We start from the raw sequence: 18,814 nt of genomic DNA, 5'->3' as shown, positions 1-18,814 counted from the left end.
GGGGAGGAAGGGGTGTGGGGGTGGGGAGGAGACTGAGGCCACCACAGTGAGGGAGGGAGTTAGGCAGGGGCTGGGGGCATTGCCCAGCCAGGGCAGTGAATGGGACCCTGCAGCCGGGGCAGGGAGCAGGACAGAGCCATGGGCGGCTGGTCCAAGAGGTGCAGGGGGAGGGGGGTGGCTCCCTGACACTGTGTGCACCCCTGGGGGAGGCATGCCAGGTATGTGTCGTCCCCCCCTCCCCCCGATTTGTACACGGGGTGGAGGCGGGCTGCAGGCTCAGGGCCAGGGCTGTGGTGCCAGCTTCTTCCCGGTGGAGGGGCTGGGCTGGAGCTGGGGGTGGCTATAGCCCCCCCCAAACTGCTCCTAGTGCTACCCCTGCTCAGGGCTCCCTGATCTGCTGCCTTTCCCTTGGGAGCCCCCTGCTGTAGGGTGGGCAGGGATGCGTGGCCAGTGGGGTGGCTCCTGAGGGAAAGGCAACAGAGTGCAATGGCCTGAGCAGCGGCATTGCTGGGAGGGGTTGTGGGGGGCTATAGCCACTTCAAAATTCGTCTTAGCCCCCCCTCCATAGCCACTTCTCCCAGTGCAGCCTCCGCCTGCCTGCCCCACTTCTGCCCACTCCAAGCCCAGTCCTGGCCCAGCTTCACTACGGGGAAGAGGCTGGTGCCGCCCTGGCCCCCAGCTTGCAGCAGGCAGCCTGTCTCTGCCCAGCACACAAATCCGAGGGGGTACATGCCCCTCCCATGCTTCCCCTGGGGGTGCATGCAGTGGCAGGGAGCTAGACCCCCTCCCCACTCCCTCCTCTGCACCCTCTGGTTGAGCTGCCCACGGCTCTGTCCTGGTCTGAGGCCCTGGGGTCCCATTTACCACCCTGACTGGGCAGTGCCCCCAGCCCTTGCCACTGCCCAACTCCCTCCCTCACCATGGGGGCCTGGATCTGCACCCCCCAAGCCCCTTCCCCTCCACAGACTTACCTGCAGGACGTTGCTCTCCACGCTGCCCGACTGCGTTCTTATAAATCGGCTGTCAGGTTAGTATTGACCCATATGGCTAATTAGTAATTGGCTATCGTTATTGGCCAAGAAAATCTTTAGTGGTGCACCCCTACCTTACGGTCATTGTGAGTTTCCCAGGTGCCCTGGATCTAATCAGTAGTAGCATGCTCTGTATTCTGAGTACTCAGAAGTAAGAGTAGCAGGCCCTCTGTACACTAGCTCATGGTTGATTCCCATACACGTGTGAATGAATAATAAAGGTTTGTTTTACTAAGGCTACCAAAAGTAGTTCACTTACCATTGGCACAATAGCGTTAAGTTAAAATAACGTAATCGTTCCCATTTCAGCCACACAGGGACATCTAGGGCAATGGTATGGAGCTGATGTTCCTCAGCTCTAGGAATAGATGTCTCCAGGGGCATATTTCATTACTAGAGTTCAGCTCTTTTTCAGGTGCCTCCTGAGTCTGTATATTGTGCAGCTACTAGGTCTTATGCCAGGGAATGGCATCTTCCCACTGAGGTGTATTTAGTCTTCATTACTAAACTGCTTTTTCTCCACAGACCGCTCCCATGCTGCTCCTTCTTGTCTGCTTCTGCTCAAACTGACTCATTCGTGATCCAGCTCAGCTATTGCTACTTGGGCATATTTCCCTTCCCTGTGCTGGAAGGATTATGGAGCTCTGCTAGGTGGATGTTGCATTGGACATTAACAGAGAGCCCAGTAAAGAACTAGTAAATTCATTACAGTACAGTAGTATTCATTATAAGCTAACAGATTTGTTAAGAATTAGTGGGGCTCCACAGAAGTCTGTTTGGGGGTCAGTGTTTAATATTTTTATTAACCTCTGTGCAGAAATACTAATATAATAACATTTGAGATGACACAAAACATGCAGTTATAGACACTTTGAAGGATAGGGTTAAAATTCAGAAGACACTTGCATTGGGGAGCTAATAGTAACAAAATAAAATTCAACAGAGACTAATAGAAAGTGCTACATGTAGGAAAAAAAACCGAAATGCACAAATCGAGAATGGGGCATAAACTAGCTTGGCAGTAGAACTGCTGAGATGTTTCTGGGGTTTATGGTGAATTGTAAATTTGATCCAAATCGGCGGTGTGCTGTTGCAAAATAAGAGGTGGATATTAAATGCAACTTGGGGTTGTATTAACATGGGAAGCAGTTGTACCCCTATACTTGGCTGTGCTGCACCCAGTTGCTCTGGGGACAGAATCAGGTCTGTGGGCCCTAGTTGAGCACCACTAGTCTAACAATATTTGAAATACCAATATCTGGGCTTAGTACTCTTTGTAATAAAACAAATATAATGGTAAGTTTAGGTGTGGTTTGTATAACCACTCTGTATTCTTTCTCAGCTTGCAGTTCAGCTGTCTTATGCTTCAAGGGGCAAGCCTGGAGACTTATACCTGTATTTAATTAAAAACTTGCTTAAATCAAAAAACCTTGTAGAAAGAAGAGCTCTGCAAAGCAGGATATGTATAGATCAAAATGACTTACTGCTTAAAAGTAGTGCACATGTCCTTGCCAGTTAGGAATTTTCTTATTATGGTGATGTTGACAGTAAGCAGTTGTAGGGTAGTCTTGAATAAAGCAAAAGCAAGTCTTCTAAATTTTGAAGTTTCATTAGGGTTGTCTTTTCTTTTCATTCAGGTTTGCCCATCTACTATAAAAATATTATTTCTATCTAAAAACATTGATTTTAAAAATTCATCTTGTAGTTATCACAAGTCAAGTTCCATCAGTTCTTTTGAAGGTAAAAATAGCTACCTTAGCAGTTTCGTAAAAGCTATTGTGGGATAGACTGGAATTAATGACCTTTTGTAATTTCAAACTCTGCACCTTCAATAATAGTGCACTTCACATTGCGAATTTGTTGTTACGTACCTCTATGTTGTAGCATGGTGCTCTGTTGCTTTTTTCCCCCCTCCTCCCCCTACATGGATACTTTTTGGAGGCAGGTTATTGTCTTTCCTTCTCATTTTTTTTTCTTCATGGTTTCTCGTGAGATTGAGAGGGTGTTGCATACTAGCATTAGGGATACATGAGCTGGGGAAATGGGAGACCTTGCTGCAATGTGCTTAAAAAAAAAAAAGGGTTAGGGATACAAGTTCTGACAATTTTTCATTTAATGTAAGACAGGTTGAACAAAAGCCTTGAGCAGACAGTTGCTTGTGTAGGTGTGGCAGGAGAATCTGGGAAGAAGAATGCATGCTATCTATAGACGTCTGAGAAAGACGTGGATTTGAGAGGTGAACTGTTTTGTGTAAGTAAGATCTTTAGCAAGGCTAGTAGAAAAGAACTTTGCTTTTGACTATTTAAAAAAAAAGTTTTGAAGGCAAGACATTACGACAACTAGGAACATAATCGAACAGCAGTAACATAGATGATGTTACCTATGTTTTTGGGTTCAGTGCAGTGCCAGCAATTTCTGGAGAAAGTCTGGTGTACTGTCCTGATATCCCACTATTTTATAAAGCATATTGCCAATAGCATGCATATTATACCAGCAAAGCTTTACAGACTTTTCCCTACATTGATCACTGTCATGCAAGGTAGCTTTTGTCAGGTTCTGATTCAGTTTTGAACAAAGTGTTCCTGATGTTCTTTCCCAGTCCATTCCTGGCAGGGATGATGTGCTTGAAGTCCATAGAATGATTCATCCATTTAGTTCCGTCTTTCTGGTGTTTTTTCTTTCCGACTGCGAAGAGCGTTTACCATTTGGTGCCAACTTAAAAGTATGAAAGTAAAATGGGAATTTAGCTTAAAACTTCAGCTCATAATATTCATAACTAAAAGTTGTCATTAGTATTAAATGCATGTTGCTGAATAGAGCAAAAGCTAGTGAGTGCACACAGCGTGTTAGATCAGCCGTATTTACTAAGTTGCAGACTGCACAGATCTGCCTTCACTCTCCCTCTTGAATGTCTACTGTGCAGAGTTTAATGTTCACTTTGTGCTGCTAAGCCAAGATTAAATTTTAGCCCCTCAATAAAACACAGGCAACCGTCCTGTAAAAGGTGAGGAACTTTTGTCAATCTTTCTTCCTTAATTCAGACTATTGCCTTGCATTCAGTTACGTTTGGAATTGTTCCTAAAAATGTCCACCTTGTGTTGCTCCAATTCTACTCTACATTTCAGTGATCTTAGTATTGCACTAGCTCTTAAGCCTTTACATTTAAAATTAGGTTCTGTATAGACTGGAAAGCTGACTGAAGGCCAGTATTTTTGTTTATCACAGATCACCTTTCATCTTTATTGTAAATTAGTAGGTTGGTCTCTATGTAGACCTTAGGATTGCTACTTCAGTCCTAAGTTCCAATGGACTTAATTTCTGGAACTGATACGTATCCAGTGCTATTGAGCTTTATCTGGAAGTATAATTTACTATCTTTTTAAAATTTAGGTTTGTATTGTTTGTTTCTCTTTTAGTAAGGGGAAAAGTAAGCACCACTTTTTTTTTAAACTGTGGTTGGTAGAACTTCAGTAAAGCTATTTTTAGAAATCAGGTTTTTTTCGTTGTTTGCTTTGCAGCTTTGGAAGGTAAACTTGAATTACTAGTTCTTCCGGTACCCAACCAGCTATTTGATTCTGTACTCTTAACTTCTGCCTCTTACAGAAATAAATAGAAAGGTTGCCCTCTGCTGGAGACTCAAGACTTGATGACAAGAGCAACTTTTCAGTGCACAAAATTTGGAAAAACACTTGATAAGGGTTGAATACAGCAGTGGAGTTAGCAGGGGAATGGTACAAAATCTATAGCATGCAAACAATGAAATGGAATAATTTTGCACAATTGTATACCTGCTTATCAGTCCTGTTGCTTATAGAAACAGTTCAAAGCCTCAATCAAAGTTATTTATTCCCACTTATCTTTAGAAAAATCCTTTGTAGGTCAGTAATGAAATGTACTTAAAGACTTGGGATAGTAAGTAATTTTTAAGGTTTTTTGCATTAATTGTAGTGTGTATGATACAGGAATTAAGTCTTCGACAGACAGTGCTGCAATCAAGTGCGACCATTCGTGTACACTTCAACTTTAATCAATCAGCACACATCACCAAATGTGATAAGCAGGATAAAGTTTTAATGTAATTTGAACTGCTTGGAGTACAATTCAGGTATAAAACATGTTCACAGGTTGGTTGGGAACGAGGGAACAAAGAAGGAAGTAAATAGCTTGGATCAGCTTCAGGCTCCATTCTGATACAGAGCTGTGCTGGACAAGGAAGAGGCAGTCCTTTGTAGAAAATTTTAGTCCTCTGGGGGTCAGACATTGTGGCAGGTATGCCACTCCAATCCCCTTCCCCTGTGTGATCGTCTGCTCCCTGTCCAGTGTGCCACTGTGCTTCCTGTTACTGCCTGATCTGCCATGTGCCACACACACAGGCTGCCTGTGCTACTTGTGGCACTTTTGTTTCAGATTGGTCACCCCTGTCTAGTCAGTAAGAGTTACCAGTATTTGGCAAAATAGACGCTCACTTTGACTTGTATTTTGGTCTGCGGATCTTGGTAACATTTCAGTAATGGTGATAGGAGCCCATTTCTCCCCATGAACACTCCCTTCAGTTTGTTGCTAATGTATATAGCTGCCAGTTAAACAGCCTTAACAGTCTAAAAGCACTTCATCCCTTTTTCCTTTTTTTCTTTTTCCCTGCAAAGTACCATTTTTAAAGCAAGTAAACTTAATGCAAAACACTACATTAAAACTAGAAGTTAAGAAAAAAAAGTAAAGTAAAAAATTGAGCTCGATTTCTGCTAGTACATGTGAGCCTTAGTACTAATGCCTCACAATCTTTACATACAAAAAACTAGAACTCTTGGTTCCAAAATGTTACCTTTTATTAGACCAACTGGGAAGTTGCAAGAAAATTGTCCTTTATATTTCTTGCGATTTCCCATTTGGCCTAATAAAAGGTATCATTTTGGAACCAAGAGTTCTAGTTTTTTGTATGTCGTCTTGTCTCAGAACAACACGGCTACCAAGTAAATCACAATCTTTACTATGTTTATCTTCCTTCGATGGGAGTTTAGTAAGGAAGTATGATGATTCTTTTTTGGGGGATATTTTTTCCAAATGGAGAATTGAGGCATCGATTTGCCTAATATCATGCAGGAGATCCGTGGAGTTGGAAATTGAGCCTGCCAGTATGGCAGTCTGGGCTATAAAACTAGTTGCTGAGCCATTAATGTTACACTTCTTGTCAGACATTAGACACTTGATCACATGTTCAAATGATCTTGTGTACCAGGAGTCGGCATACATTCTAGAAAAAAAATAGAGAATTTCTCCATTAGTGCAGATATTCTTGCTTTTGGCAGCTTTTTGTTTTTCTTTTTGCTTGTGCACAGATCAGTCCTGCTTAATACTTTCCTGTCAATTTTAGTAATCTCGCATCAAACTATTTGTAAAAGCTCTGGATTTCATTTGAAATGTACTGACAGATATGTCAGTGTTATGTCAGCACTGAGGCTGATAATGTTAAAATTGTGATTAAATAGCATAGCATAGCAAAAGAGGAAGACATTTCTTGTTTTGCCACACAAAAAGCTTACAGACCTCATTGCAGTAGGAAAAAAAACTATAGCAAGAATTGGTGGTGAAGGGTTGACAGGGAGCAGGGAATTTGGTCCCAATGTAATGAGTGGAATGTGGCAGAACTTAGTCTTTGTTATTTACTGTTTTCTGTAACTGCCAGTTTCTTTCCATGGTGTTTTGTGTTAAGCTTGCTTCTGTCCTGGTACCTTGTGGTACAGTGACACTTTGTAGGATGGAGCTGATAGGAAAAGAAATGAAATGCTAGCAGTTAAATTCTGCAAAAATATTTGTTAATACTGATTCCACCCCTCACCCATCCAACTGGGAAGAGAGCTCCATGTTTAATGCATATTGATATTATGTATAATTCAGAACAGAGAAAAAACTAGCTTGGAATACAAAGGGGTAAAATATCCATAAAATAATGGCACAAAGTCCTTCAAGTTAAGGGGTGCTTAGGAAACTTGACGTTGGTTGAATTGATTCCAGTAACTGGAAGAATATAACAAAGAAAATACCTGTACTTAGTAGCATTGGAACTAGCTGCAAGGGGCATCCTGAGCCACTGAGTCACAGACAGCCATTCACCCATGATTTCTTAAAAAAAAAAAACAAAAAAAACCCACTCCAAACCCTCACGTACAGCAACTCGTATATCTGCTTTTATGCCTTGTAAGCGTGCTACAGCCGGGGAAGGGACAGCCAGTACCCTGCCACTGTGATACCAGAGGACCAGTTGTCCATAATACAAGATCAGAGGATCCTAGGGATAGGACCATACCCTTTTACATTACTGAGAAAAACAAATATTTCCCTGGTCCTTTCCAATTAGACCTGGGTAGAAAATCCCTTCTTTACCCCAGGTTGGGTAATCAGCATGACCCTAAGCAGAACAGCAAAATCCTTTAGTTGGGGATCTCTGAGTTTTCTGAGTACCTGTAGGAGCATCAAGGTACCCCAGTCAAAACCCCCGGACTTAGGTGTGACCACTGCTTCAGAGGAACTCAGAAGGAAGCTTTGGCAGAGGGAGCATAGGAGAAGCCAATAAAGCAATTATCCTGGGGGGAAATCCGTCCTGGCTCCTGCAAGCAGCCAGCAAAAGCTATGAAGAATACTACTGCCAGCCCTCTGCATAATGGCCCCTTGCAAATTTATTGAAATGGTAAATACAAACAGAATAAATGTGGAAAGCCATGAGATACTAGAGCAGCGGCTCCCAACTTCGGGTTGTGACCCAAATGAGGGTCGTGGGGGCTATGCCAGTGGTGCTGCACGCAAAGGATGAGCCACGCCACTTGCTCAGAGCTCCTCTGCTGCTGAGCCACCACTGCTGCCACACTCTGTTCTCAGCAGCGGGTTGCGGCAGAAAAAGTTTAGGAACCACTGTATTAGAGTCTCTAACCAGCATGGTTTTCCATGGTTTCCAGCAGATTTTTCTGAAGTTGTTCAAATTGGGTCAGGGTTTAGAGAGAACCTGAATTTCCCGTGAAACCCAAGCCAGCTAGGTGACTTGGCAGAAATACAGCAAATTGAATTTCAGTATTGATAAATGTAAACTAATTCATGTTGGAAGGAAAAGTTTAACTATTCCTACTAGAGGTGCACCAATACATTGGTCCCGTATTGGATTGCTACCAATATAAGGAAAATTAAGAGTATAGTTTCATAGTTTCTAGGGTCAGAAGGGACCTGAGCAGATCATCTAGTCCGACCCCCTGCCATGGCAGGAAGAGCACTGGGGTCAAATGACCTCAGCAAGGTGGTCATCCAACCTCTTCTTAAAAACCCCCAGGGTGGGAGCCTGTGCAGGTATGAAAAGGCACACCTGCCTCTTACTGCATTTTTAAGTTTATTGATGGATTGGCTGCTGCTAAGAGGCAGGAAGCAGATCTTCGGCCTGACTTTTGGAGTAAACAATAAGATACATACCATTACAGCAGAATACCAGTTCTCATCTGTACCTTCACATCTGGGGAAAGATTGACATGGGAAAGATGAAGTCCCCCACCCACACGCTTATATTTATTTCTAGATGTTTGATTAAGAAAATTTAGCATACGCTTACCGCTATGATATAGCAATATGTAAACTACACAAGTTTACATCATTCACAAATTATTAGCAGTATAACTATGGCTACCTCTTGTGTGTATATCCATTATTTACAATTTTTGTTTTTTACCTGTTATACCATTATTAATTCAGTCTTAGGTTAAAGCTTTCTAGCAAACTGTTTATACTTTTTTGTTGCTTAACCTGAATAGCATATTTTTGTATTTGCTTAGCTTGGCATGTTGCTTCATTTAATGTCCTGGTGATGTACCATTTGTAATGCTTATCAGATTCATGTTGTGGTTATTTAGAGTTTCAAGATGACTTCAGGCCTATTGCTTAGCTGCACTTCTACAGCCTTGCTTAAGCCATTAAAGTGACTGACATTGGTGACACTGAAGATGTGAGACCAGCCATTGTCAGGCAGAATACTAGACTGAATGCTGTGATCCAGTATGGAAGTCTTTTATGTTCAGTAGTAATTTGGTTTATATAATATTTCCACTTAGGACTTGGTAGAATGAAACTGTTAAGCTGGACTCCTGCTCATCTCAAAACTGAAATTTCTTACTGCATGGCCCATTGTAAAAGACTGCTAGAGAGAGAAGTTTATGAGAGAGTTTAGTGTTTTCTTCATAACCCCCTGCAAGAAATATTCTGCTTTACTGTAGCTCAGGCATGTCAAACGAATTAGGCCCTGCAGGCCAGATGAATCGCTTAGTACCAGTCCCTGGGCTGGATGAATGATGCGAGGCTGGCCCTGTGGGCTGAGCTGTGTATTCAGATCTAGAGCCTGGCCTGGCCTGGATCAGCTCATTGTGGGTTCCATATGCAATGCATGGAGATAATTCAACGCACATTGCATTTGGGTCAACCCCAAGACCCACGGGCTCCACTGTGGGCCAGGTGATAGGTCCTTTGGGCCATATCTTTGATACCCCTGCTGTCGCTCAAATAAAGCTGACATAGCGTCCAGATGAATGCATAGCAAATCTCCATTTCTGAGTTTGGCTCCACATATGTCAGGTAGAAGTATAATCCTTTCCCCGTACTTTGAATATGGAGATGTAATAGTTGCACAAACATTCTCAGATGGGGATGTGCAAGTGGGTGTAAGCAGCAACCAATGGCATTTCCTTGGTCCTGCATCTTGTATCCAGATTGCCCAAATATTTTTCTTCTAAGCAAATAATACTTTATGTTTAAGGAGGCTGTTCAGTCACAGGAACAGAACTACCAGGTCTGAGCCTGTCATACCTAATTGCTACATAGAGGGCTACGACCAAGTGACTGACCTGGCTGCAGAACAATCCTGAATGACAGGCGACTGCAAAAATTTGGAGAGCTCTAGAGGTGGTTTAAGAGTGGCCAGAAATTGTTTGCCTAGCAACTGCAGCCTTGCCAATCTAATACATTTCAGAACCATTATCATAGGTCACGTTCCTACTTAGAGAGCGGTAATGTAGATTAACGGGGATATTCTAATGGATCTCAGATCACTTCCCACCACCTCTGTTTACATGCTTATGTTTTTAATAACGTTGTCTGAAAAAAAAAGTTGTAGGTGTACAAAACGCTCAGGATTTCTTTCCTAAGTAAAATATGCACACATTTCCTTTCCAGGCTAGTTCACATTATAGAGAAGCAGCCTAGATTTCAATATTTATCTGAAACCTATTTAAGGGATACTCTTAACTACTTTTTTTCATAAAGTATTTTAGTATGGATTTTGTTTAATAGATTCAGTTATAACACTGATTTCATAGGGTTGGTTGAAATGGAACGTTTTTCTGCGGCTTAGAGATGCCTCCATTAAAATCTTCATATATTTGAAAAAACGTATGTTCAACAGACCTAGGGGTTTCCACACCTTGTTCTAGAAATTCATTTAAGAAAATGACATTTCTGAAGCTGCTGTAACTGGCTGCCTATTCAGGCCACAGTACTTTGTTGCCAGCTTGCAGAGCAGCGGCAAAAAAGCAGTGAAACTGCACCTTTTTCCTCCCACATACCACCATAATATTGTTGTTAAAGGTAAAACTCTTCTGTGTTGATGTGATTTTAAAGAAGCTAGCTCAGCTGTGCTGTGTTTTGATGTCAGGTGTTTCAAAGTCGCTTGACTCTGTCCTTGTGTGTAGACCTAGGTGCATCTTTTAATGCTACAGGTATGTTAGTATAATTCTTTGTTTCTAATGTACACTCTTAAAATATGAGCAAAGAACAACTTGGTGCACACAGGTGGGGGACAAGAGTCCTTTTACTTTCCTGCAAAAGCAAGAAAATAAACATTTGTTAAAAGATGTTGACGGGGACACTACATTATGGGAAGATGAATTATTCTCTAGAGCAGGGGCGGGCAATTATTTTGGGCAGAGGGCTGCTTACTGAGTTTTGGCAAGCCATCAAGGGCCACATGACAGGCAGCCAGGGGCAGATAAATATTAATTCTCTAAATATTTTAGGGGCTGTGCGGGCTGGATAGAATGGCCTGGCGGTCCCCATGCGGCCCATGGGCCGCATTTTGCCCACTCTTGCTCTAGAGGAATCTGCGGACTATATTACCATGTGGTGGAAAAATATTATCCGGTACTCCATCGATTGGCATAAGATGGCAGACTTGCTTCTTGTTTTACAACCCTTTAAGAATATTTCCCCCCTTTTTTGGCATTTTGTAACTGTGTTAAAAATAATAATACTTTATTATTAATAATAGTTTATACAAATATAAGCTAGTTTTTATCAAGCATTTAATTTTATCATGACAGTCCCTTTGTAGATGAAAAGCCAAAAGCTTTGGAATGCTTCTAGAATTTGCAAAAGTATGGAGAGTTGGTTGAGGAATGAATTATCTTCACCTTTTTGTTGTTTATCTTTCAGTTGTTGCAGCATCTCACTACAATGAAAAGGATTTTATTGCATTGGAATAGTAACTTTTTGTTGTTTCATATTGTATAAAGGTTTAAATAGTATGTGGTTTTTGTGCTCTTTTCTCCTTGCTAGAAATATAATAGAATGTAAATTCTGCCTTTCTCAGTTTGCTGGAGGATTGCTGCTTTGGGGAGGAAGGTGGGGGCTTAACCTCAGGGAAAGGTGTATTGTGAGTTTTCACACCTTTATTGCAGAGGTTAGGGGTGTTTTGATTACTTAAGACATCTTCTCTTTGAAACGTTCATTAGACATTCAAGTTGTAGATGTTACCAAAAGCATGGCTTAAATCATCTAAAAATCTTACTTGGTCTTGTCTCTTGCATTGTCATAACTTCACTGGTTCAATTCATAAGGGTTGGCAATGGGTGTGACTAAATTAAAAAGTATTCAAAGCTCTTATATACTTTCTTTTTTTATAGTTCAGTAGCGCTTTTCATTTTGATTTACTCCTATGAAGGCTTGCCAATTTGCATTAATTCTTGTCTTGATTTATTTTCGTGAAGGTTAAATTTGGTGGAGACCTTTGTGGTAGACACAGAGCTACGGCAGTGTCTTCAAGAAGACCTTCTGCGTCGTTTTCCAGACCTCAATCGGCTAGCAAAGAAATTTCAGAGACAAGCTGCAACCTTGCAAGATTGTTACCGAATGTATCAAGCTATTAACCAGCTGCCTAATGTTGTTCAGGCACTGGAAAAACATGAAGGTAACATGCGTCCCACCTTTAAGTGTTTTATTTGATGATATATTAATAACATCAAGAAGTAGTAGGTGGTTTTCTAAATATGGCTGACCTCTAGTCTGTTGAGAGTAAAATGTCTCTTAAAGGGAATTTAAAATGCTTTGCAATTCTGTATTGCCAGATAGGTGCTTTGAAATTCATTTTGAAGACTGTCCTATTTACAATGTAAGCTAGAATTCTGCTAATACATTTTGTTAGCTATCAGGTAGCTAGGATGGAGAATTTTCAGTTTTTTGTCTTCTGAGGAAAAAGCAGTAAGACTGTCTGTAGAACCCTTAGTAAAATTTTATAGATATAAGCAAGTTATGCCATAATTTTTACTAGAAAAGTACTGCTGCCAAACTCACTGTAGTTAGCTTATTATTGATTTTGCTTTTTGAAGGAAACTTTGTAATTATTATCTTATTCAAATGCCAAACTGAACTCACAAAGTCTTAAAACGTTGGGAGCAAAACTGGGAATGCTTTTTTTCTGCTTTTTTTGTTGTTGTGTTGTTGGAAACAGAACCATAGATTCAAGGAAAAACAGAGCTGGAGCTAGATAACCCCTTGAGGTCTGCTGAGGTCTTCAGTCCCTTGCTTAGATGAGAATTATGCTCATACAAGCCGCCCCATACAAACATTTGTTTAACCTGCACTCAAACAAACAAACCCTTCTGGTGAGACTTGCATCCTTTCTTGATAGAGGTGCACCAATACTTTGGTCCAATATCGGATCGGTACCGATATAAAGAAAATTGTCTATATCAGATAGGGGCCTGACGGGGCCAATAATTTGGCTTATAAATGCCTGTGCTGCGTTGGGAGGGGGAGAGAAGGGGGTATGGGGGGCAGATCAATGCCTATACGGTGAGGGAAGGAGGGGAAAGAGTCAGGCACTGCCCAGGAGGGGGGCGAGATGGGGGTGGGATGGAGATGCAGCTCATGGGGTTGAGGCAGCTCCTACCACTGCTTGCAGTCACGCCAGATTTTGCTGTGCTGCCACCCAGTACAGCCCCAGCTGAACGCCCCACCTCCACCCAAGCGCCAGGAAAAGCTGGGATGGTGCGGGGCTAGGAGTGGTGCTGTGGTGAAATCTGGGGTGACTGCAGCCTCCTCCCAGCACCGCTGGAGCCCACTCCAAGCCCAGCCCCCAGCAAGAAAAGCTCCGCGCAGCACCAGCTCCACACTGCAGCCCACACTGTACCACACAGATCTGGGGGCATATGCTCATCCCCACCATGCCCTCCATCTTCTCCAGGTGCAAGCAGCAGCAGGAGCTGCCTCCACACTGTGAGCTGTGTCTCCATCCCACACCCCTTCCCCACCCCAGCTGCCCCTCCCTCACCACGGGGGGGCATTGATCTGCCCCCCTCTACACTCCTTCCCTCTCCTTTCACCACACCGGACTTACCACCTGATGGCAGCTGTATTGGATATCAGATCAGTATTGGCCGATATGCCTCCTTAAATATCGGCTGTCGGTATCGGCCCCAAAACTTTTATTGGTGTACCCCTATTTCTAGATGATCTGTTCCAGTGTTTAAGCATCTTCTGAGTTAGAAAGTTCTTTGTAATATTTATCCTAAATCTAACTTACAGTATAAGCTCTGTGTTTGTTGTCCTGTATCCTTTTGACAAAGAAAGCAATTTATCCCCATTCTCTCTTAAATTTGAAGACTTACCTAATTCCTTTCAGTCTTTTCTTGTCTTCTCTTGACTAAATAGAGAAGCTCCTTTCTTCCAGTTTTCCTCCTATGTCATGTGTTATGGACCTCTAATCATTTTTGTTCCTCTCCAGTTTGGCAACATCTTTCTTGCCAAAAGCCCCACAGGATACTTGTGGCAAGGCCTCACTAATACTTGATGAGTGTGGAAAAATCACTTTGTGAGACTTTTATGCAACACTCTTGTTCATATATTCCAGTGTTCTTTTATCCTTTTTTGAGACGTTGTTGCAGCATTGACTTTTATATTTAGTTTAGCTAATCCTTTATCATCCAAGTGCTTTTCTGCCTAGTCTGTTATTCCCCATTGTGTATTTGTGCATTTGACTGCTCCTTCCTAATTGTGGTACTTTGTATTTGCCCCAGTTGGATTTCATCCTGTTTCAGACATTAGAAAAAAAATTATTTAGGGCTGTGTACACGCATTCAGATAATCTAGAAGAATTCTTCCAGGTTTGTTCTCTTGGTAGAAAAACTTACCCCGAGCCACATGTACAAACCATGCTGCTTGTATTAAAAGGTTGTGTGGTTGCATTTTGGAGCATGCCTGGGGACCCAGTCAGGATCTGTCTCAGATGTGCTCCTTCAAGTAGGTCTGGCCATTCCTAAACTACTGACAGTTCTCAGTGTGGTGCATTATGTTTCAGTGGTGATCTTGAAGTAGTACTGCAGAGGAGGAGTAGACATACTGTCAACTGTTTTGTTTTGGTTTATTGAGCTAGCAAGGGACACGGAAGGTATGGATCCTTCTATTTAAGTGTATAGCGATGGGACTGAAAAAGGCTTTTCTTCACTTGCCTGGAGTATGCATTTATCTAAATGCCATTTAAACGGTACTCATAAAGCACACTGCCCTTAGGGCTGCTCATAGCACAGCACTTGAAACTGATATGGGCCCCTTATGTTCAAGGCTTCTAATAGCCTGTTTTGGGGTCGCAGTTAGAAGCTTTGAAAATGAGGCAAGTAACAGCCATGTTACTGAGAAGGTCCCATCATTTTCAAGGCTTCTAATTCTTTGCTTCCCCCTTCAGTCTCTCTGGTGCACTTAAAGGGAGTATAGTTAGTTACCTAGTTGGCACATAAAGTTACTATGCAGATCATTGGAATATGATTAAGTTGCAGAGTAGGGCTGAACAATCGTATGTGCCCAAGCAGTTTGTATATTTAACAGATGCAGAAAGTAGTTGTCTAATATAATGTAAACAATAGACAACAAATCGGGATTGGCTAATGTAGTTAAGTGAATGATGCACTTATTTGGGATTCACGTGTGGAATATGCTATTTCCTTCATGCCTTGCCTTTTCTGTTTTCATCCCAGTATGCTCTTTCTCTTCCTTTTACTCTTATATATGTCCTTAGTAATTCTGCTTTTGTTAAAGCTGTCCCCCATTTTAGGGGATAACAGCTGAGTGTGTATTTTCTGATTCCCATTAAAAAGGAATCTCATAATGTTACTTCCAGCAGGTATTTAGAAGATGTGAATTTTGTATTTCTATTTGATTCAGCTGAATGCATTTAATTCCCTAACCAAAAAATGTATTGCTGTTCCTTGATATGAGAGAGAAAAATAGAGGAGATCACTACACAACAAGGTATAGCATTAGTATTAACTGGGAGATTTGCTTCTTGGCATTAGTCTACCATGCAAGGTGGTTCTTAACCTCCAAAAACTTCTGTCAACACTGAATTCTGGTTTTCTGTGTCACTATAGGAAAGAACTGATTGCTCACGTCAAAAGCTGACATTTTTTTCCTTTTAAAAAGGAAATATTAAAAAAGTAAGGATTTTTTTATCAGAAGCTCACTAAAAATGCCTTTATTAAAAAAAAAAAAAGTGTTACAAACTGGTAATGCAAAGCCATATTTGTATTTATGGGGGTATAATATGGAGGTAAAATGAATTTTTGGCAGAAATGTTAAGCATAAAGTAATTTTTCTCCCCCAGTTTTGGTTGAAAAAGTGTACAGTTTGGAAATGGGGAAATTGTGGACCACTTGTAGGTTAAAACTTAATTCTTATAATGTCAGTTCAAGACTTCTATTTCAGTCTCTCAGTTTTTCCATGCCTTCAGGGACACTGCTGAAGGACATAGAAGATAGTCATAGTAATTGACTAGGCATATTTAATTAAGAAAAAGAGAAGAAACAAATAGCAGGCAAGCATTAAGTGACGGCTACTTTGGCACAATCTCTTGCTATGTTTCATGGTGGAAAGCTTTCAGAAGTGGTCTACCATAGTGTATAAATGTGTAGTACCAGTACTTTTTTCCCCATATGACAGAGTCAGGTCTGTTTATCATGGGAGGGGACGAGGGACAGGTAAGGACATTATTTAAAAATTGGTAAACCTACATATCATAGAGGAAAAGGTATGTGATCTAGCTAAAGCTTATAAACATGAATAAATATTTAACTTGGTTGCTTAAAAGAAGCCAGTGAAGTGTTGCTCATGTAATATAATGATACATATCCACCAACTTGCGTTAAGGAACAGCTTTGAAACTGCTATCTTGAAGTTTAAAAATCTTGAACTAAAATTAAATCTCAGTCTTTTTCTGTTTACCAAGATTAGCTTTTATACTTCATATCCTTGCAGAGAAGTTATCTGGCATACAGTTGAAAAGGTTTTTAATACCTTAAACTTTGCTGAAAATCCTCTTCAAGAACAAACTAAATATGATTCTCAGTAATACTTTCACAAATTCCACCTTGCCAATGGCATAGAACTTGCTATGATGTCATGTTTGCCAGTACAGTACTGGTTTGTCAGTCTGATGCTGGAAGCTGCTTTCTGGCTTCATGGGTCTTTGCTGAAGTTTGGAGGATATGAGATGATGAGTTGATGCTAAGCCAGTATTTTAATTTTGAAACTTCACTGAATGTGGAAGGTAAATCTTTCATAGGTCTCACAGGATCCAGCTATCAGCTACTGTCATCTTTTTTTTTATTGAAAGCACTTTTTTATGCTCAGGCTGCCTTGGTAGAATCTTTTGCACATCAATATGCAGTTTCCTAAAGTATAGGGAGCACGATTTATTCTTTTAACTTTTGGATTATATTGTTTTTGCTTTATGGTAGAGATTTTTTCAGAAATGTTCTGAAGTTTATATCTTAATACTTTTAGATACAGAATGCTTTCTATTATACATAAAAAAAAAAATACCGTCGTAATCATTCAGGCTAGGGACAGAAGTTGCACATAAACCAGTTTAAGTGATGAGAAACTGGTTTAAACTTGTAACAGATTAGAAGCTTAGTACACAAAAACCAGTTTCTAAATGGCAGAAACTGGTTTAAGATAAACCTGGTTGAATGTAGTATCAGACTTAACTGATTGAAGCCATACAGGTTTATAGAACTTCTGTCCCAGAACCCTTCCTGGCTTAAGTTAAATCAGAGTCTCCCAGCATGCTCTGCAGCCCTGGGCTGGGCTTTGCTGTCTGCTTCAGAAAGCAGTGCTGGCCGCACCACTCTGCTTTCTAGCCAGAGCAGTGAGGGCTTGCTGACAAAGGGGGTGGGAAACCTGGCTGGGGACTGCAGCTGGGTCTGCTGGAGGAGGGGAGGGGGGAGATGGGGACAGCCCTTGCCGGACCTTTCCCCCCTGGTGTTGAGGTGGCATGGGGTGGGGCAACAGCCTGAGAGGGACTACTCCCTCCCGCCGGCATGTCCAGTCTGGGAGAGGCATTAATCTCCCCTTTCCCAGCTCCGTGTGATGGCTTCAAGCCCTACAGGACCAGACTAAGAGGCAGGAGGTATTGGCAAAGACCTGACACAATCATCGTGTGTGGGCTGGAGGATGGAGCTAAGGCAGGGGCTGGGCAAAATGCAGCCCACCAGCCCATTCTAACCAGCCCACAGGGCCCCTAAAAATTTAGTAAATTAATATTTATCTGCCCTGGACTGCTTGTCATGTGGCCCTCAATGGCTTGCCAAAACTCAGTAAGCGGACATTTGCCCAAAATAATTGCCCACCCCTGAGCTAAGGGAACAGGAGAGGGTCGCAGACAGATTGAGCTATTGTGACCAAAGAAAGCAGAGAACTACATTTGCATTATAAAGGGGAACTTGTAAACGGTGGGCGACTGTAATACCTAAGCAAGGGCTTTCTGAATACCTGGCTGTAAGCCTGGATCTGGACTTCTCCAGGCAGCTGGGGGAGGCTGTGCGTGCAAAGGATGTTGTGGTCATGGGGGATATGAAATACCCTGACATCAACAGGGAGGAGCAGTCGGCCAGGTCTACCCACTCCCGAAGGTTCCTGATGTGCGTACAGAACCTACACCTCGTGCAGGAGGTACTCATCCCCACTAGGGAAAACGCCATACTGGATCTGGTGTTAGCCTCTGGGGATGACGTGGTGGGGGAGGTGCTAGTACAAGGGAGGCAAGGGGACAGTAATCATGAAATGATCCAGTTTGCTATTCAGAGAAGGGTGGGGAGGGTAACTAGCACAGCGCAAATGCTTGACTTTAGGAAAGCCAACTTCGATGTGCTCAGGGCAGTAGTCAGGGAGGCACTCGGAGCCCAGGGTGTAGCTAGTATGGGGGTCCAGGAAAGGTGGTCCTTCCTCAAGGAGGCTATTTTTGGGGCACAGCAGGACGCAATTCCTCTGTGCAGGAAGGTGGGAAAAGGGTCCGAGAAACCTTTGTGGCTGAGCGTGGATATCCAGGCTGGCCTGAGGGTAAAGAAAAAAGCATACTGGCAGTGGAAGCAGGGGGCAGGGACCAAGGAGGAGTACACCTCCCTGACCCAAGCTTGTAAGGATTTGGTGAGGAAGGCTAAAGCAGCACTGGAGCATAGATTAGCTTCTGGGATTAAGGATAACAAAAAGTCCTT

At 42.2% G+C, this 18,814-nt stretch overlaps 1 protein-coding gene across 1 annotated transcript in view; it reads left to right on the top strand.

Annotated features, from left to right (window-relative positions):
- MSH2 (mutS homolog 2) overlaps window positions 1-18,814 on the top strand; it is a 90,780-nt gene that overhangs the window by 34,112 nt on the left and 37,854 nt on the right. The window contains exon 7 of the mRNA XM_019516310.1: window positions 12,038-12,237. Within this exon, the coding sequence (XP_019371855.1) occupies window positions 12,038-12,237 (200 nt within the window). The remainder of the gene's footprint in view (window positions 1-12,037; window positions 12,238-18,814) is intronic.

Source organism: Gavialis gangeticus, unplaced genomic scaffold, assembly GCF_001723915.1.
Source record: "Gavialis gangeticus isolate Ggan-Ray unplaced genomic scaffold, GavGan_comp1, whole genome shotgun sequence".
Taxonomy (NCBI): domain Eukaryota; kingdom Metazoa; phylum Chordata; order Crocodylia; family Gavialidae; genus Gavialis; species Gavialis gangeticus.
The sequence above is the reverse complement of the archived record's forward strand: the minus strand, read 5'-3'. Positions and strand labels throughout refer to the sequence as shown.